This window comes from Mesocricetus auratus, unplaced genomic scaffold (genome assembly GCF_017639785.1).
Source record: "Mesocricetus auratus isolate SY011 unplaced genomic scaffold, BCM_Maur_2.0 Super-Scaffold_4256, whole genome shotgun sequence".
In the NCBI taxonomy this organism is placed as follows: domain Eukaryota; kingdom Metazoa; phylum Chordata; class Mammalia; order Rodentia; family Cricetidae; genus Mesocricetus; species Mesocricetus auratus.
The window spans coordinates 68,483,035-68,503,378 of record NW_024429182.1 but is presented as its reverse complement, the minus strand read 5'-3'; the positions used below and the strand labels follow the sequence as shown (position 1 = coordinate 68,503,378).

The 20,344-nt window shown below is 43.2% G+C and overlaps 1 protein-coding gene across 10 annotated transcripts in view; it reads left to right on the top strand.

Annotated features, from left to right (window-relative positions):
• Window positions 1-5,902: 5,902 nt before the first annotated feature.
• Plekha1 (pleckstrin homology domain containing A1) overlaps window positions 5,903-20,344 on the top strand; it is a 63,370-nt gene continuing 48,928 nt past the window's right edge. For 4 of the 10 annotated variants that reach the window (XM_005064299.4, XM_013114844.3, XM_013114840.3 and 1 more), the window contains exons 1-2: window positions 5,904-6,050; window positions 17,934-18,094. In XM_005064299.4, coding sequence (XP_005064356.1) covers window positions 17,954-18,094 — 141 coding nt within the window. In that variant the 5' untranslated portion in view covers window positions 5,904-6,050; window positions 17,934-17,953. Of the gene's footprint in view, window positions 6,051-6,652; window positions 6,784-10,473; window positions 10,524-17,933; window positions 18,095-20,344 lie in introns of those variants that run through there. The other 6 variants (XM_040752917.1, XM_040752896.1, XM_040752906.1 and 3 more) reach the window with 5 other exon arrangements.

Sequence of the window (20,344 nt, the reverse complement as noted above, 5' to 3'; positions counted from 1 at the left end):
GTGAGAGCGGAGTGTTGAAGTCTCCTACTATTAGTGTGTGAGATTTTATGTGCATTTTGAGCTTTAGTAATGTTTCTTTCACGAATGTAGGTGCCTTTGTATTTGGGGCGTAGATATTTAAAATCGAGACTTCGTCTTGATGTATTTTTCCTTTGATGAATATGAAGTGCCCTTCTTCATCTCTTTTGATTGATTTTAATTTGAAGTCTAATTTGTTAGATATTAGGATTGCTACGCCCGCTTGTTTCTTGGGGCCGTTTGATTGGAAGATCTTTTCCCAGCCCTTTACTCTGAGATAACGTCTGTCTTTGGTGTTGAGATGTGTTTCTTGTATGCAGCAGAAGGAAGGGTTCTGTCTTCGTATCCATTCTGCTAGTCTGTGTCTTTTTATAGGTAAGTTGAGGCCATTGACATTGAGGGATATTAATGACCATTGATTGGTGATCCTTGTTTGCGCTTGATTTATTGTTAGTGAAGTTATTTTGTGTAGTTTCTCCTCCCTTTTTCTTTTAGTGTTTTGTAAAGTATGATTCTATATTGCCTGTGTCTTTGTGAATGTAGTTATCTTCCTTGGCTCTAGGTTTTCCTTCTAGCATTTTCTGTAGAGCTGGATTCATGGATACGTATTGTTTAAATCTGGCTTTGTCATGGAATATTTTGTTTTCTCCATCTATGGTAATTGAGAGCTTTGCTGGATATAGTAGTCTGGGCTGGCATCCTTGTTCCCTTAGCGTTTGTAGGACATCTGACCAGGATCTTCTGGCTTTCATCGTTTCCATTGAGAAGTCAGGTGTAATTCGGATAGGTCTGCCTTTGTATGTTACTTGGCCTTTTTCTTTAGCTGCTCTTAATATTTTCTCTTTGCTCTGTAGGTTTGATGTTTTGATTATTATATGGCGAGGTGACTTCTTCTTCTGGTCAAGCCTATTTGGTGTTCTGTAAGATTCTTGTACTTTCATAGGCATATCTTTCTTTAGGTTAGGGAAGTTTTCTTCTATGATTTTGTTGAATATGTTTTCTGTACCTTTAAGTTGAAGTTCTTCACCTTCTTCTATACCTATTATTCTCAGGTTTGGCTTCTTCACGGTGTCCCATATTTCCTGGATATTTTGTGTTAAGGATTTGTTGGTTTTGAGATTTTCTTTGGTTGACGATGCTATGTCCTCTAATGAGTCTTCAACACCTGAGATTCTCTCTTCTATCTCTTGTATTCTATTGGTGATGCTTGCATCTGTGATTCCAGACCGTTTACCGAGCTTTTCTATTTCCAGCATCCCTTCATTCTGTGTTTTCTTTATCGTTTCTATTTCAGCTTTCAATCCTTCAACTGTTTGAGCTGTTTCCTTAATTTTCTTGGTTGTTTTTTCTTGGTGCTCTTTAGATTCTTTGAGAGATTTGTTTATTTCTTGAATTTTTCCCCCATTTCATGGATTTTTTTGTTTGTTTTTTCTTCTATTTCTTTAAGGGATTTCCTCATTTCTTCCTTGAGGCTCTCCATCATCTTCATGAAATAATTTTTAAGGTCTGTCTCCTCTTCTTCATCTATGTAGTGCTTTTCAGGTCTTGCTGGTGTTGGATCCCTGGATTCTGGTGGGGTCGTGTTGGTGTTTCTATTGCTGAGTGATCTCTTATTCTGTCTTCTTCCCATCTCTTCTTCCAGTGGGTGCTGGTGGGGGCTTTCTGTCTCCACTGGTCTCCTTCTTTACTGCAGCTGAAGCTGAAGCTGGCCTCGCTGGGGTTGGGGTCTTGGAGGGGCTGATCTCTTTCCTGTGTGGGTGGCTCTTCTGAAGCTGGGCTCGCTGGGTTGGGGTCTTGGAGGAGCTGATCTCTTTCCTGTGTGGGCGGCTCTTCTGGAAGCCGGGAGCGGCCCCGAAGATGGAGGGGGATGGGTGATGGGCGGGTGGTCCCAGCCAGAGACCCAATCTCACCTGAAGCTGGGCTCGCTGGGTTGGGGTCTTGGAGGAGCTGATCTCTTTCCTGTGTGGGCGGCTCTTCTGGAAGCCGGGAGCGGCCCCGAAGATGGAGGGGGATGGGTGGTGGGCGGGTGGTCCCAGCCAGAGACCCAATCTCACCTGAAGCTGGGCTCGCTGGGTTGGGGTCTTGGAGGAGCTGATCTCTTTCCTGTGTGGGCGGCTCTTCTGGAAGCCAGGAGCGGCCCCGAAGATGGAGGGGATGGGTGATGGGCGGGTGGTCCCAGCCGGGGACCCAATCTCACCTGAAGCTGGGCTCGCTGGGTTGGGGTCTTGGAGGAGCTGATCTCTTTCCTGTGTGGGCGGCTCTTCTGGAAGCCGGGAGCGGCCCCGAAGATGGAGGGGATGGGTGGTGGGCGGGTGGTCCCAGCCAGAGACCCAATCTCACCTGAAGCTGGGCTCGCTGGGTTGGGGTCTTGGAGGAGCTGATCTCTTTCCTGTGTGGGCGGCTCTTCTGGAAGCCGGGAGCGGCCCCGAAGATGGAGGGGGATGGGTGATGGGCGGGTGGTCCCAGCCAGAGACCCAATCTCACCTGAAGCTGGGCTCGCTGGGTTGGGGTCTTGGAGGAGCTCCGGCCACCTCATTTGTAGTCCAGGCAAGTCCCTTAACCCGACCAGCCCTGGGTAATTACCGGGAACCATCCTCCCTATCACTAGCTTGTTGCCAGGTGTGTGGGTGTGGCAGCGAGCCAGGAGTCAGCTTCTCCACTGCAGCTGCAGAGGCAAAGCCCTGATACTCTCCTGGCTCTACTTTTATGTTTATAGCAAACTTTAGGGAAGAGTTGTGTTTTTTTGTTTGTTTGTTTTTGTCTTTTGTTTTGAGCTCTCTGATTCTGAGTTTCCAAAGGGAACATAGAACAGAGCTGGGTTCAGAGAGTGTTCTGTTTATGTTTAATCCTTGCTCCACCTTGGCCCTGACTTCTGGCTAGACAGGGATTTGCTTTCAGGAATTGTTCCTGTGGTCTGACTTCTGATCATGACTCCAGCAGGAAAGGAGGCACATGTTTCTGTTGAAGACTCTCAGAGAACAGCAATGCATCCAACATCAGATCACACATTGTCAGGGTAGGGCTTCTGTTCTATCAGACAGCAGGCAAAAGAGACTATCAAGGTATGTATGTGATGGTCTCCTCGGGTTTATATAAATAATATATGAGCACTGCAGAGGAGGGAAAGTGAAGCAGGGAAGTGAGGTGTGAAGTCTCCCCTCCCCCCAAAAGGAAGTCAAAGACTATCAAAGAGGGAATAACAGCTGGGCAGTGGTGGTGCACGCCTTTAATCCCAGCACTCGGGAGGCAGAGGCAGGCGGATCTCTGTGAGTTCGAGGCCAGCCTGGTCTACAGAGTGAGTTCCAGGAGAGCCTCCAAAACAAACAATACAGAGAAACCCTGTCTGAGGGGATAACATCCAGGATGCCATCTGCGATCGGACTGGTCTCCTGACTTCTCCAGTCTACTTGGCTTTATCAGAGGGGCCCACGTCTTGCTCTAAGTGTGTGGAAAGAAACCAAGGAGTATTTGGAATAAAACATCCAAGTACGTTATCCATTCACAGGCTGGTGATGCTGGGACATCGAGGGTTCGGAGGGGAATCACAGAGCCTTGGGTTGAGACTGGGTCCAGGCGGTATCTCAGCAGGCCTCAGTTCGTTCACTGGGCCTACTTTCATTTGGCTTGCTGTCAGACTAATCTCATATGCGTGCGCTTTATTTTTCTTTAAATAACACTGAAAGTACAATGAACTGAGGGGGGGCAGCGGAAGAGAACCTACCACCCCACCCCACCCCCACTCCCACTTCAGCCTCTGCACTTAAAGACAGATCAGCAGGAGTTATCAAGTTCAAGTTTTGGGATCCCAACCACAAAGTTTACTTTGCTGTGTGTCATTGAGCAAACCGAGTCACATCTCTGCTTTAAGTCCCTGTATATATATTTAGCTCTCAAAGCCAATGAGCTTTAGGGTTCGTTATGCAATTGCACACTACTTAGTCAAATGGTAATGACAATCGGAGAATGGCTCTCTGGCTGATGTCAGAGGGACAGAGGGAAGTCAGAGACTCACTGCTTTAGCCGTCTGATTTCAGGGTTAGGGTTCTCACAAAAAGACACTGAACTTGTATTTGACTTTCAGATTGTGTTGGTCGATTTAATTGCTAACTGGATGGAAGAGAGAGGGGGGAGGGAGGGAGAGAGAGAGAGAGAGAGAGAGAGAGAGAGAGAGAGAGAGAGAGAGAGAGAGAGAGAGCTGAGGATATATCTGATATATCTGTGAGGGAATTTCCAGTGAAGCGTAACTGAGGAGAGAAGATCCACCCTGAATTCAGGCCACATCATTCCATAGACTGAAGTCCCAGAAAGAATAAAAAGTAGTAAGTGAGCTGAGGACCAGTGTCCATCTCTTTCTGCTTCCTGATTGCAGATGCAGTGTGACGAGCCGTCTCATTCTTCAGCTGCCATGGATGGACGGTAGCTTCAAACTGTGAACCAAAATAAGCCCTTCCAAACTTAGTTGCTTCTCTCAGGCTATTTTGTTACAAAAATGCAAACAAGCATTCTGTTATAGGTGTCCTCATTACTCCCAGTGGAATCTTCTAGGGCTCTAAGAGCTGAAAAGCCAGAGATTTCTTCAAGAAGCCAAGGAAGGTAGGCTCAAAAACCTGAAAAAATCAGACAGGTGACATCTGGATTTCTCTGTGAAAACTTTTCAAAAATGTCATCTACCCACTCAGTGAAATCAATAAAAACCCGGTGCATGACCCAAATAAAAGTGTCTGCTCTGGCTAATTTATAGTCTTTCAGCCATTATGTAGATGAGGAAATGAGTCCCCTGCTCCTAAGAAGAGACAGATGGTCCTCAGCGAGGCTGTGCAGCTGACACTTCTCAGAAGGTAACACGCGGATCATCTTGGATGTAAAGCAGCTGGCGATGGGGAGATGAGGAGTGGGAGAGTCAGCGCAGGGCAATTTGCCAGCTACTTTCCACCTCTACCCTCTCATCCACCTCTGAGACTAGCAGATCCTACAGAGTCTTCTGTACATGCAGACAGAGGAAGGGTGTCATGGGAAGTGTTGATAAAGGTTTTCTAGTGAGAGGGCATGACCCACAGCTGTGCAGAGAGAGGATGCGAGGGACACGAACTCCTCAAATGTTCATATTGAGAGTCTGGAGTGTGCAACTCCCTGTGAAAGGTGGGGCGTGCAATTCTCTCCCAGTTCTCTGCATGCTTGGATATTCCTCCTTCTTCGGGGTTCAGATCAAATATCTCTTTCTCAGAGAACTTTGCAGGAGAGGATGACCTCTCTGATGAAGCCTGACTCCCCTGTCTCTGAACCTCACTCTTCTCTCTCACGTATTAATATCTTCAAGAATTATACTTTTTAAAAGGCTAACTCCCCTTTTGAAACATAGGTTCCACAAGGGCAGACTTCATACACTGTAGTTGCTCAACGAGTGTGTTGAATATTTCTAAATATCTCCCTGAAAGGGTTTTGGCTAATTCTTTAAATTTCCTTTGGCCTCTTGAACTATTAACATTATTATAAGGATGAGGCGAAATTGCATTTCAAGAAAATGGTTATGAGTTGAAAAACTGGTGCCCAGCCGGTGAATTCATGCTTTTTGGACCAACTGTGGGACAACTTGAAAATTATATGCAAAGGAACCAAGCCTGTTTTTAAAAATCCCTGCACCTCGCAGCTCCAGGTGATGACATCAGAGAACCCAGAGTTTCATGTCCCAAGCCAAGCCTCGTGGACCTCGAAAACTGCAAGCCCCAGGATGCAGCGCGGCGCAGGGACCCAGGGCCCCGCGCGCGGCCGAGAGCCACCGCCCATGGAACTAGGAAGGCGCCCGATTCCTTCGCCCGCCACGCCGCCGGGCGCGCGCGGGGCTTGCCGGGACTTGTAGTGTCCGCGGCTGGGAGTGCCCGCTCCGGAATCTCAGTCGCCGTCTGGTGGGGTAGAGGCGGCGCGTGCACGCGTGCGCAGTGCGCGGGCGGGCCGTCGTGGGTGCCGCTCCCGGCAGCTGAGTGCCTGAAGGAGCCGGGTCCGCGGCGGCGCGGGTGCTCCGGGCGGAGGCCGCGGTAAAGTGGGGGCGTGAGGCGCGCAGCTCGGGTGTGGGCGTGTGGCAGGGCACAGCGGGGCGAGGGGCGCGAGGCTGCGGCGAGTGGGAGGCGTTCACCGGCTGCCGAGGGGGCGCGGGGCCGCGCCTCGTCGCGCGTCCGCGGGAGCGCGTGCACCTGGGCGAGGCCGGGCTCACCTGTGCGCGGGCTCCTTCGTGCCCCGCGGCCCGCCCCGCAGGTCCCCTCCAAGACCCACATTTCCTCGGGTCCTCGCTGTCGCCGCCACGGCTCGCCCCCTGTCCGGGCTCCCGGTGACGACGCGAGTCCGAGCGGCACGGCTCCAGGGCCGTGCCCGCCTCATCCCTGCCGCTCGCTCCTGCACAGCCCGGGTTCCAGGCGTGTGCGGACAGCGGGCGGCAAGATTGGGAGTGCCGCGGCCAAGGTCACGCGGGTGGGACCGGGGAGAGGCGCCTGAACCCCGCGCTCGGTTCTTGGAGGAGGGCAGCCTCGAGGGGCGGCCCTGCCCGGCTTGTGGTTCCTTTCAGATGCTTTCTATTGACCCTCTCGGGAGAGCGTCCGGGAAGAAAGTGGTGTCAGGTTGAAAGCGCCCTGCTGTTCGTGGTGCTCTGCCTTCGCTAGAATCCCTGTTCTGCGACACCCAAGCAGAGCCTCGACCGAGGGCCAAGTCAGTTCAGAAAGTGACTTGCTGTTTGGGGTCAGGTCCCGAGGACAGGTTTAAGGAACAGATACTCAGGTAGTTTATGGCATTTCGTTTTCTAGTTCGCCTTCCCATTCTTTCTAATACTTGCTTGGATACGTAGGTCGTTACCTATTTTAGTAAGATTTCTGTACTCCAAATGAAGTCGTTGCCCTTTGTAAATTAGTTTTCTAACTAGAAAAGCTTATTTCCTGTGTGTTTAATGACCGGAACAAATAGCCCACTCCAAGGTTTATACCATTGTCTTTTATCTTAAAACTGTAGAGCAGTCTGCTTTATTTCTCTCCGAGTAGCTAGTGTCCTGCTTTTTGTGTTGACCGCCACTGGAAGAAGCTACTGCAAAGTTTAGGAGAACGTTAAGTGACTCAAGCTTTGGGGGTAAAAATGAAAAAACATTTTTAGTTTACAGCTGGAGTTGAGGAACTATTATTTCAAAAATAGTAACATGCATTTTGAATACAGTGCCTGCGTCTTAGTTTCTCTTACCAACACTTGTGGCAAAGCATTTTTCCTCAAGTTTAAGTATTCCATATTTTGTACTCTCTTCTTAGGGAAAGGTTTTTTTTTTTTTTTTTTTTTTTAAGAGCAGGGATACGTTTAAACAAGAATATTAAGCCAGGCAGAATTCAGATTAATAGTTTATTTTATAGTGTTATAAATCCTGTAGTGTGCCAAATGACAGATTTCTCCCGAGAACTAACCCGTTGTCAAGGGACATACTGTGAGTCTGTGCTTGTAGTAAAGGGAATAGCTTGCTACAGTGGGGAAGTGATATATACATGTTGCCTTCTATCTCCCTTTATCCTGTTTGCTAATAGTTTCACTGTTGCTCTTGGGGGAAAAGGAGTAGGTTTGTATCTTTTTTTTCTTTTCTGTCTGGGTTTAGTAGTGTAGCAAAATAGGAAAGAGGTGCTGTGTACATCTGTTTGGCGGAGACTGAGACAGTGGGACAGGCTAAGTATACAATTGTGAGGAAACGGCCATGAGTTCATAAGCAGGAAGGACCTTTTTAGAAGTATTTAAGGGTGTTAAGAATAGCATTGGATTCTTTTCTTTAAACAGTTATTGTGGGCAGTATTCAAAGATGGGATAAGATGCTATGGGCAATGAGAAAGGTAGAAACTTACATCTTTATGTGGACTTTTCTGCTGAAAAACTGACCTTTGGGCCTAAGACTTAATGAAAGTTCTTTACTGTTATGTATCTGGTCAGATTGCAACCCCCCCCCCACACCCATATAATTTGTAACCCAGAAGGAAATCTAAGAAATGATTTATTACTATGATTTAAGTCAGACTTTGCCATGGACATGTGGTGTGGTGTGCACTTGTCTTGTTCTTGTTAAAATAGCTGTGGAGTAAGAATAAGGAAGATGGTACAGATGGGCCAGGAGCTACTTTGCTTTGACTAAAAAGTTTCAAGAGCTGTGCTAGTGGATCGGATGCCGGCTGTGAGCTGAAGATAGGGAAATCATCATCTTCCATGTGTCTGAACAGTGCTTTTTTTTTTGGCATGTCAAGACTTTATTTAAAATTTCAAAAATGATCTCAGACCTGCAATAATAAAATAAGATTAATTCAGTGCGAGATAAACATCCAATTCTAGTTTTATTTATTTATTCATTTATTTAGACTATGAGTATGCAGCATTTGAGAACGGATTGACTTGTATATGAAATTATTTCCTTTTGACAGAAACATTCAGTCTTTAGATGCTTGCCTATAATACTCAGCCATTTTTTAGAAATACTTGTATGGAATGTTTTCATATAAAAAGAAGGCATCCTCTTGAGGCTGTCTTTAAACTTAGCACTTAGGAGGCAGAGGCAGGTGGATACCAGTGAGTTCCAGGACTCAGGACAATCAGAATCACATTAATAGAAAGAACTTGTCTTTAAAAAGAAAAGAAAAGAAAAAGACGTTCTGTTGATAACTTGCTGCATAACTAGGACTCTTATAATTAAGGAGTAACTAAATAATTTAAGGATTAATAGTTTTCCTTGTAGGCTCTGTGTGATAAAGAATATGCACATTTGTGATTCCCAGAATATATTTAAGTGAACATTTGTTTGATGAGCCATTGGACAATTTGAATAGCTTTGATCTTAAATGATAGTGTTTTAGCAATTTTTATACCATACTTTCTTTGAACTGGAATGTTTCTTGAATGTAAGAGAAAATTAGAGTCATGTAGGATTTGAATGATTTTTTAGAATAAGATGCTATTTCCAAATAAAACTCAATCTGATAACTTTACACTCAAAAAAGTTGTGATTCTATGCCTTTAGGCAACCTTGCTTCTTCGAGATTCATTGAGTACTTGGTTCTGGATTCTGTTTATTTTCTTTTTGAAGAAAAGATAGTTGTTAGCAGTGCCAGAGTTGGGAGTGATCTCAGAGGGTTTCTGATGCAGCTTTTTAGCGGGTACAGTAAATCCTCCCTGAGAATTTCCATGTCAGGTGCTCCCTCCCATTACTAAAGGTGGTTATGCAGGTCCATATGCCATTGGATTATTGAGCAGTCTGAGCTAGTGACAATAAATGTAAGGTAGTTTTTTTGAGACAGGGTTTCTCTGTGGCTTTGGAGGCTGTCCTGGAACTCCCTTGGTAGTCCAGGCTGGTCTTGAACTTACAGAGATCCGCCTGCCTCTGCCTCCCGAGTGCTGGGATTAAAGGCGTGCGCCACCAACGCCTGGTGTAAGGTAGTTTTAATGTTTACTATTTCCAGTCATGTTTTGAAGAATCTTGCTCTTTTTCCTTCATACCCTATGAGTAAGAATAGCTTTTTTATTATTTACAGCTATTAAAAGCTCTAGTCAGAGCCAGGTGTTATGGCACACTCCTTCAGTCCACATTTGGGAGACAGAGGCAGGCAGATCTCTGAGCTCCAGGACAGCCTGGTCTACATAGTGAGACCCTGTCTAGCTCCCCCCCCAAAAAAAGGTTTTGTCTAATCTATTCCAATTTAAAGCATCAGTCTGATATTCAATTTAAAATTCCTTCCTCTCTTAACTCACAATCTGGCTATTTACTGCCTAAAAAGCTCCTGGGATACAGAGGGATTGCTGTTTGTTACTATGTAACTTTTGCTGTTCCTCTTTGGGGATCTGCTTGGATAGGGATGGTAAGAAGAATGGAAAAATGCACTTATTCCTTATCTGTTTCTCCTTAATTAATGGTGGCAGGTCTGACACACAAGCTAATATTTCTGGTTAGATTTTGCCTGGAGACTCTCTACTGCACAATTCCTGCATATGAAATTCCTGTGGCCAAGCCTTTTCCATTCTTCACTCCACCAGCTTGTTCCCTTTAGTGTGTGAAGGTGGAGAGGGTTAAGGGTCTTTTTCTCTGTAGTCAGGTTTTTTGATAACACCAGGACCACTTGAGTATAGCTATGCCTGCAGTTGCCACACATTCCAATGGAAACTCACTTCTTTGCTTGAAGGCAGCTACTTAAAACTGCCTTTCTGTGCCCTGCTGCTTTTATTAATTTTTTTTTTATAATCAGTTCTCATTGTTTCCTTGCTCAGGGAGGCAGAGTCTGTTGTATAGTCTATTGTGCAGGCTGAAAGTGAATTGGAAGATGCAATGCCAGTCTCCCTGTCTCCTAGGCATTCCAAGTTTAGTGAATAGAATGGAGACCCCTACTACTACTTGGTAGTGAACATTTCCTGTCTCCATTGTTTTCCACAAATATATGAAACATTTCTTTCCTCTTTCTCTGTCAGTTGCTTCTACTGAAGAAAAGGATGTTAATGGTACAGAGTGCCAGTGGCAGGTAGGTGAAGGCCATGCCTAACTGCATAGATGTCCATACAGTGTAGACTCTTTGTCCAAAAATTGAGCCACCCTTAGATTAAAAAGATTTCATCTGTCCTAAGCATGTCCAGTTTTTTTTCTTGTCATATTAATGCGCAGCGTGTGTGTGTGTGTGTGTGTGTGTGTGTGTGTGTGTGCGCGCGGCGCGCTCAGTGTTGTAAGTAATGTAGAGGTGCTGTACAGCAGAAGGAGAAGAATAAGAGTTATGGGGAAACACTGTGCCACTTCACTTAGTACCTTGAGCAGCAGAGACCTTGGTATCCATGGGGCCCTGAAGCCAATCCCCGTGGGTAAGGGAGAATAACTGAATGTCCTCTGCTTTGGCTGTGTGGGATTCTGGTCCATATAACATCTGATTAACAAACAGTATGACATTCTGTGGCCTGAGGAGGTCTTTCAGTGTAACATTTACATTTTCTTTCTTTTTTTTTTTTTTCTTCTTTCTCTGTCTTATTTTTGTTTTGTGTCTTGTCTTGCCTGGTTCCCAACTGATGAGATGGAAACTGTGAATGATAATTTGTGACTGAGTTTTAAATCCAACTATGCCTTAGTACATATATCAAGGTGAAGAATAGATTTGAGGAGAGGTGGGTTTATCATGTAATTTTTTTTGTGATGCTTGCTTTACTGAGAATATGAATTCAAGTAGGATTATAGTGTTAGGGCCTCTTTTTTTTCCCTGTCATCTAAACAAACCAGTTAAGTCTGCTATATGACTTTTTATCTGATGAAGAAAAAGCAGCTTTGTATCTGGAACCCCTGAATATTTGATGCAGTAATTATGGGTTACTTCACACTTCATTCAGATGGTGGTTTGTGAACACCTTCTGCCGTGCTCTTGTAGATTTTGGAGAAACAGCAGTGAATTAACAAAAACAAAATCCCTGCTCTCAGGAAGCTTGCTTTCCAGAGTGGGGGTGTAGGCAACATGAAAAATCGGTCCTCATCTGTGCTAAAGAGAAGAGTGAAGCAGGGAAGGGGGATGAGAAGTGGGTTGGGCCTAGAGTCCTCACAGAAGGAAGTAACGTTAAGAGGCCCTTCCCTGCCCTACACTGGGAGCTTGTTTGGTTAGTTTGGTGACAGATGAATGAGTGGGCAGGTGGGGGTGTACTGGGATGGCGGGGAACAGGGAGGTGAAGTCTTTTAGGTCTTTGTAAAGGCCCTCATTTTTACTCTGACTGATATGGGATCCTGTTGGAATGACAGTGTTTCAACCTTGAATGAACAGGAAAGTACTGGTGACTGGATTCAATCCCAGAATTTCCTCTGTAGTTTGTATGGAGGGGGTAGGTGAGACATCATCAGGCAGTTCAAGGCATTGGAAATTCTGCCACACAGCTGGAGTTCACATCCACTTTACTGGGCCTTTTTTGGGAAACTGTAGTTTTAGGGGACATAGGCTCCCCGCATTTGAATCCTGTCTCTGCCTCTTCCCAACCCTGTGACCTTGGGCTTTGGTTTTCTCATCTGTGATATTGTTTTAAGGATTAAACTAATGTTTAGGACAGCATCTAAAAAGAGGTACATATCTGTGTTTTTAATGAGTAAACACGTGAATTGTGTTTTATTAAATTATGGGATCACTTTGATTGCAGTTTTGAGAATGGGTTGCAATGGGGCAAAGACTAACAGTCCAAGCAGTAATCTAGATAGCAGCAAGAATGGAAAGTGGAAGGAATCTGTATATATTTAAACAATAGAACCAACAGGATTTATTGGTGTATTGGACATGGAGTGAGAGAGGAGAACTTTAATCAAGCATGACTCCATGAGATACTTTGCTGGAACTGTTTGAAGAAGGGTACAGTGGTTTTCTTAGATGGACAAGACAAGAAGGTCAGGTTTATGAGGGGAGTGTCTGGGTTCAGTTCTATGAGTTGGAGACATATGTTAGGGAAGTAAGTGGATTACATAGTGTGGGCAGTGTATCTATGAGTCTAGAGTTCAAGGATGTTTAAGAGTGAAGGTACCAGTCTAGAACCCTTACTATTTAGACATGTGAAAGTGAGCTCCCCAAGAGACCAGGTTTAAATAGAAACAAAGCCTTAGACCATACCATCATTCACAGGTCTGGGAGAGGAAATGCCCCTGAGGATTTCTGATGCTCTCTAGGATGAAAGACAATTACTTAGATACAGCTCAGTATAATTCATTTGCTTAAAGTTACATACAGTTCATTGATTTTTTAGTGTATTTACAGTTGTATAGCTGTCACCAAAATTTTGAATATTTGTATCACCCCTCCCCCCCAAAAAATCCCACATACCTTCCCATCCTCATTTCCTGCCTACTCTCCTATAAATAGATAGCTGCTAATGTACTTGCTTTATGTGTTTATTTTGGATGTCTTATGCCAGGAGAATCATATAGTGTGTTCTACTGAGAGAGAAGTCATCCATTAAGACCAAGTTTCTGGCTTCGTTAGATTTTAAAACACTTGGTAAAGGTGGGACTATAAGATCTTTCCATTGAGGCAGGGCATTGGTGGTGCACACCTTTAATCCCAGCATTTAGGAGGCAGAGAGGCAGGTGGATCTCTGAGTTCCAGGCCAGCCTGGTCCACAAAGCCAGTGACAGGATAGGCTCCAAAGCTACACAGAGAAACCCTGTATCGAAAAACCTAGAAAAAAAAGCTTTCCTTTGAAAAGATACATTTTCTTCTTTGTGAATAGTAAGAAAACTGTGAAATGATAGTTTGAGGCTGTATGATTATTTTTTCTTGGACATTTCGTCTGTTGGTTTTAATGTTCGTTAGAGGTGTTTACATCTGATCACTCATTTGCTGTTGCCCTCATGTTTTCAAAGATCTAGAGTTCACAGACTTTTAGATTCAGATACATTGTACAGACATATCTTTTTTCTGTTTGCTCTTTTTTAGGCTCTCAGGATATAGTGCTTTTCTGTGAGGAAGCACACAAAGTCTTGCTTGTAATTTCTCTGTGCAATATCTATTCATGTCTGATTCATTTTTTTTTTGTGTTGAACTTTTGATATATTTTCCTTGATATTTCTTGGCAGTGGAAGGTAGCCCTTTGTGGAATAAGTTGCATATTATTTTTTGCCATCCAAATTCTTTAAAAATTACTTGTAGTTATTTATCAGTGGTTGCTTAAAAATTGTTGCTGTTTTATTTGTTTGTTTGTTTTTTGAGACAGTATCTCTTTCATAGCCCTGGAGCTCAATTTGTAGATGAACTTAGTTTTGAATTCACAGATGTGCCTGCCTCTGCCTTCCAAGTGCTGGGATTAAAGACACGTACTATCACACCAAGCTCAAGATTGCTATTAACCTTCTTTAAATTTGCTTTTTGATGATTATCTTCCCCCTTTTGCCCAGTTCCAAGCAACTAGAATTGTGTTCTTTATTGTGCAGCTCTTTGTGCCTGGCCTTTTTTTTTCTGCTTAATATAATAATGATTTTGAGATTCATCCAAATTGTTGCATGTCAGTAATTACTTTGTACTATAAACCAGTATTCCATCATTTAGTTGTGCTGCATTTATTGTCTGTTGACTTGCTGAGGGGTGTCTTTGTCTCTAGTTTATAGCCTGTAAATAAAGCTACTCTGAGCATTGTCAATCTTTCTGTGCTTCCATGTTTTCATTTCTCTTGAGCTGATATGTGGGATGGGATAGGTTGGTCCCAGGGCAGAACTATGAGTGAAGTGGCTTACTGTTTAATATGTCCTTGATGATACATTGTATTGCCAGTCTGCTTCAGTTGAGCTGTTCTGTTGGGTATATATGCTACTATTTGTTTAAGCCCAGGATAATTGAAATGTTATTTACATGCAATCAATTTTAATCAGTTTAATGTACAGTTCTGTGAATTTTGGTACAAGATACAACTGTGTAACTACTACAATCAAAACACGACCCTCAAATCTTTTAAGTCTTTTGTAGTTGTTCCTTTCCCTGGCCAAGTATGGTGACCTTTTCTACCACGGTGGAATGACTGCTTTGTTCTTTTTTCTTTGCATGAAGTTAATTCTTTTATTATATTTTCTTTATATTTTACAGTTGCATACATATATACAGTGTATTGTGGTTCTGTTCACCCTATTACCCTCTATGTTCTACCTTCTTTTCTATTTCAAGTCCTTACTCTCCTCAACTAGTCCCCCAGTGGCTGCAGGAGAGCTTGTCAGGAAAGGATGGAGCCCCATAGGTACTTCCTCTGTCTATGATGGAATGTTGAAGGGTCCAGTCTTGTGAAGGTATCCATAGCAGCTGTTCGTAATTGCAATGGCAGTGTCGTGTCTGGATGGCAGTATTTTGTGGCACTTCCCTCCTCCTTACAGTTCTTTAATTCCTTTCACCCCCCACTTCATTAGTGGGCCTTGAGAGGTGGTAGGGATGGTGATGTATATATCTATCCTGTGTAGGACTGAGCTCTGAACAGTCACTGTTTCTCGGCATTTTGGCCAGCTATGAGCCTCTGCGTTAACTATTGCCTCCTGCAGAAAGGAACTTCTTGGTCTTAGACTTCCAGTGGCACTAATCTAAGTTTATGGTAGTTTGACAACATGTCCATTTAGGGCAACAATGGTGTATTAAGTTCTCCCTTTGGACCTCTGACCTCCCTAGCAACAGGCTTTTGACCAGGTTATACCAGATGTTTGTTCCTTTTGTGGAGCAGTCCTCCAATCCCAATCACAAAGTGGTTGGTTTATCCCTAAAATAGTTGGCTACTGTTGCTCCAGAGGGTACCTCTTGCCTGGTGCTCAGTTTTGTAGCACACAGGTCTACAGGTGGGTGAAATCATTGTTTTTTACCTTAGCAGCCTTCTCAGGCCAGCAGGGAAGGACTCTACAACTCAGTTCCAGCTTGATTTCTCTGTCCTGTAGACTTTATAGCTTTGATAAGTGCATAGTTTGTATTTCACCACAAGTAAGACACAGAACATTCTATTACACACACCCTGGATTTACCACTTTGCAGTCAGCTTCTTCACCTAGTGATCCATTCTGTTTCCACAGCATGCTTAGTTTGCCTTCTTTCACTTAGCACAGAACAGATGAGATTTCTGTTGCTCTGTGTGTCAGTAGTTCACTCCTTTCCAAGTAAAGCTCCTTTGCACTGGCTAGAGCACGCCGCGCACTCAGCACAGGTCAGTTGGGTTGCTCCTGACTCTTGACACTTAGGAGTAATGTTGCTGTAAACAGTTGCTTATAGAATTTTGAGTGAACAGACCTTCATTTGATTTTTGATAAATACCCAGAAGTGGAATTTCTGGTTTGTATTGTATGTATTTTTAACTTTATTGGAAGCTGTTGCTAACTTGATTTTCAGAGTTGGTGAACTGTTTTGCACCCCAGCGGTGTGTATGAAAGTTTGCTTGTCTCTCATCCCTGACAGTGGGTATTAAGTGCTTTGTTTGTTTTGTTTGGACTGTCCTCGAAGTTTTTAGAAATCTGCCATATCTTTCTGAATAATGATGAGCATCATTATTTGTATATCTTTGCTAGCTGACCTAAGCTTTATGTAAGCTTTTTGCCCATTTTACTGTTGTTTGTTTTATTGAACTGTAATAATAAACTGTTCTTAGATACAATTTATCTGATAGAGGTATACTGTATATGTTCTTCCATGTTTGTGGCTTCTTTTTATTTTTTGCACTGGTGGGGCTAGAACCCAGGTCCTTGTATATACTGAGTGAGTACTGTAACACTTGTAAGAATTTATTTTTATTTTATTTGTGTGGGATGTTTTGCCTGCATATGTATGTGTGCCATGGGCATGAAGTGCACAGCAGAGGCTCAAGAGGGCATCAGATGCCCTGAAACTGTGGGTTCTGGGAATTGAACCCTGGTCCTCTGGAGGAGCAGCCATTGCTGTTTAACTGCTAGACCACCTCTCACCCCTCTAACAGGTTAAATCTGTAGCTCCTCTTTACTTTCTGAAGAAATCAGATTGTGTATGCTTTTGTTTCCCAATTTGGCTTCTTTTTTGGGGGAAGGAGCATGGTTTGAGACAGGGTTTCTCTGTGGCTTTGGAGGCTGTCCTGGAGCTAGCTCTTATAGACCAAGCTGGTGTCGAACTCACAGAGATCTGCCTGCCTCTGCCTCCCGAGTGCTGGGATTAAAGGAGTGTGCCACCAATGCCCAGTCCTTGCTATCTTAATAGGAAAGCTGGCTTCCCCTGTCAGTGTTGACTTCTGAGAAGTAGAAATGCTGATTCCTGTTCATAGAATTGCTTTGAAGATTAAGATTGTGCTTAGAAGAGAACCTGCCACCGAGGCTAGCAGTGGTCAGTAAATGTTAGCTATTATTGTGTAAATTTAAAATATTCTGAGGGATTGGAGAGATGACTCAGAGGTTTAAGTGTGAACTGTTATTGAAGAGCACTCAAGTTCAAATCCTAGCTCCTGTACCACGCAGCTCATGTATCCTCTTGGAACTCTAGCTCCACAGATCTGGCAGTGTCTTCTGAACTTGGCTCCTGTGCTTGGATGCGCACATCCCCCTGCGCTCGCGCGTCCCACCCCCACACAATTAAAAATAACTCAGTCAGGTGTGGTGGCACATGCCTTTAATTCCAGTACTCAGGAGGCAGAAACAGGAGGATCTCTGTTATCTGAAGGCCAACCTGGTCTACACACTGAGTTTAGGCCAGCCAGAAATAACATGGTGAAACCTTGTCCTTTTTTTTTTTTTTTTTTTTTTTTTTTTTTGGTTTTTCGAGACAGGGTTTCTCTGTGGCTTTGGAGGCTGTCCTGGAACTAGCTCTTGTAGACCAGGCTGGCCTCGAACTCATAGAGATCCACCTGCCTCTGCCTCCCAAGTGCTGGGATTAAAGGCGTGCGCCACTAACGCCTGGTGAAACCTTGTCTGAAAACAAACAAAAAATAAATCTTTTTTTTTTGGTTTTTACGAGACAGGGTTTCTCTGTATTGTTTCGGAGGCTATCGGTCCAGCCCGGCCTCGAACTCACAGAGATCCACCTGCCTCTGCCTCCCGAGTGCTGGGATTAAAGGCATGTGCCACCAACACCCGGCACAAAAAATAAATCTTAAAAGAATTAAACCATGAGTAATCTTAAAAGGTAGATCATCTTGATTTATGAGGAAATTAAAATTTGAATGGCTAATTTTTAACACACTTGGTTTTATTTTAGGCAGAAGGAGGTCAAGTGAGTTATTTAACTGAGTAAAATGACTCTTTGCTCACACCAGTTTGAGGTTGGATTTAGTGCACATTTGTGCGCACTTAAGTCTTAAAGTGCTTTCTGCCTGTGTGTCTGATGTTGGTGTGAGCTCCTGTTAACTTGCTTCACCTACGTTGAAAAATGTGCTGTTTGTGGAAGAGACTGTTTGTTCACTTAGAAATTACTTTGTCCTAGGAACTTACTGTCATTGTTTTCATTTTACAGTGTAATGTTCAAGCCCAGAAATGCCTTATGTGGATCGACAGAATCGCATTTGTGGTTTTCTAGACATTGAAGAAAATGAAAACAGTGGGAAATTTCTTCGACGGTATTTCATCCTGGATACCAGAGAAGACAGCTTCGTATGGTACATGGATAATCCACAGGTTTGTAAAAACCAAAGATTACCTTGTAACAGCATAAAAAAGTTGTATTTATTATAATATTTGATATAGAGTATAAATTTGTCTTCCTAAATAGTACATATTTAGATTTGTTTCCACTGGTTTAACTTTCTCCCCCTTTGGTGCCTGTACTTGTACTCCTGTTTGAACTTCAGAAGGTAAACTTAAGTTTATTTGATTGAAATTAAAATTTACCCATGCATATATATTTTCTCCCACTTGTGAGGGAAGTAGTCTTCTTGTAGAAACATTTTGACTAATTACAGATTTAAGATACCTAAGATTGTGAGTGTTACTGTTGAGAAAAACTACTGAAACTATTTGATACTCTGGGGCACAGGTAGTTCTTTTATCATGTGGTGTTCACCTGAATGTCAGTCACTGTGATGAGTCTGTGACTGAAATTGACTTTAATCTTGTTGTTTTCTTGCAAATTTTTGGGATAGATACAAGAAGCTGAAAAATAGAATACTACTGTTAAGGACTGAGGAATGTCTCAGTGAGTAAAGGCACTGTGGCCAACTCGGGACCTGAGCTCTATTCTTGGAATTCATATGATAAAGGAGAGACCAAACTCCCAAAACTGTTCTCTGACCTCAGTACTTGAGCCATCATGTGTGTGCCCTTCCTCCTACCTTCTTGCCCCAATAAATATATAACAGTGCCTTTACTCACGGAGACATTCCTCAGTCCTTAACAGTAGTAATCTATACAGCAGCAGATAAGAACAAATAAAGACCACAGCCAGACACATAACCTGTACTGATAGGGTAATGTCTAAGAATTGTTTTATATAGACTGGCGGCTGCAGATGACCTTAGTATTAATTCAGTCTCCTTAATGGAGGAAAGCATTTCCCTATTCTTCAGTTTAGATATAGCTTGAATAACACAGACTAAAAGGTATGTATCATATTTGAAATTGTCAATTATTATTTTTGTCAGAGCTGAAATCCAATTCTTTGACTCTTCTCACACATTTTACTCTCTGATTCTCTACCATGTAGGTTTAGCCCTTTATTTGCAGGCAATCTTGGACATTTGGGTGGATGGGATGGGTTCCATTTTAATTTGGTTTATATTAGTTGTGTACTCATATTGTCTGATGAGGCTTTTTAGCTAGCAGTAGCATTCTCTGTCACTGTCCGTGCAGAGCTTACTGACATTTTTACTTGGAGGCAGTTACCTCTCTGAGTAACTGCATGGTTATTTTCATTTACTTGGTCTGAGTCAGTGGGAGAAATAACAGGGCAGCAGAAATCAAAAGTTCATATTGATTTCTTTTCCTTAGCATATAAATCAGATTCTTGTCGTTTATGGTCTCCTGTGTTTAGATGGGACATGATTCCCTCAGAGATAACACTGAATCTTCTTTGCAAGATCTCAGCTATTGGTTCCTGCAGAGCCAGGGCATATGTTATCAATGCTTCTCCCTGATTTGCCTCTCTTTGTAGAGGACCTTACAAATGGTTCTCCTGAATTCTCTGTAAAGCCCTTTGTTATTTTTTTTTCTATCCTTGTGCAGATTCTTCTTACAATTCTCCCTTTATCAAAGTTTGTGACTTAACGGATAAAAACAAAGATAGATACAAAATGAAGTAAATTGTTACCACATATGAAACACAGATTTAGACTCAGGAACAGGCATAGTTACAAAAAGCAGAGGGAGATGGTATTATACTGGAGATAGTGACATTTAAAATTGACCTAGAAGATTGGTTTTGACTTGGCCTAGAGGTATAAGAGTGATGATGATTCCTGGATTCAGAGTAACAAGGGCAAAGGAATCATTGTAGGTGTCTGCAGTGTGTTTGGATTAATAGTTCATCTTGACAGGGAAGTGTCTTCTAAGCTTTAAGGCAGGTGCTGGTGATTGCCCCAGCTATACTAAACTTAGGCTGTTCCACTGAGAACTTCTGGCTTTTGGTCTTTTTTTGGGGGGACATGGGCACATAAAACCCAAGCTAGGCCTTAAATTCTATAGAGCTATGGCTGGTCTTGAACTTTTAATCCTCCTTCTTCCCTTTCCTGTGCATTGGAATTACAGGTGTGGAACACCACACCCAGCTCACATGAAATTTTTAAAAGACATTCGTTCTTTTTGTAATCATTATGTTGAGTTTTCTGAACATTGTATATAATTAAAGTCTTTTTTCAGTCCTTACAGTTTTTTTCTAGCTTAAGTGAACTTTTAAAAATCTTGTTTCTGTCAATCAGTACAATAGTCATTAAT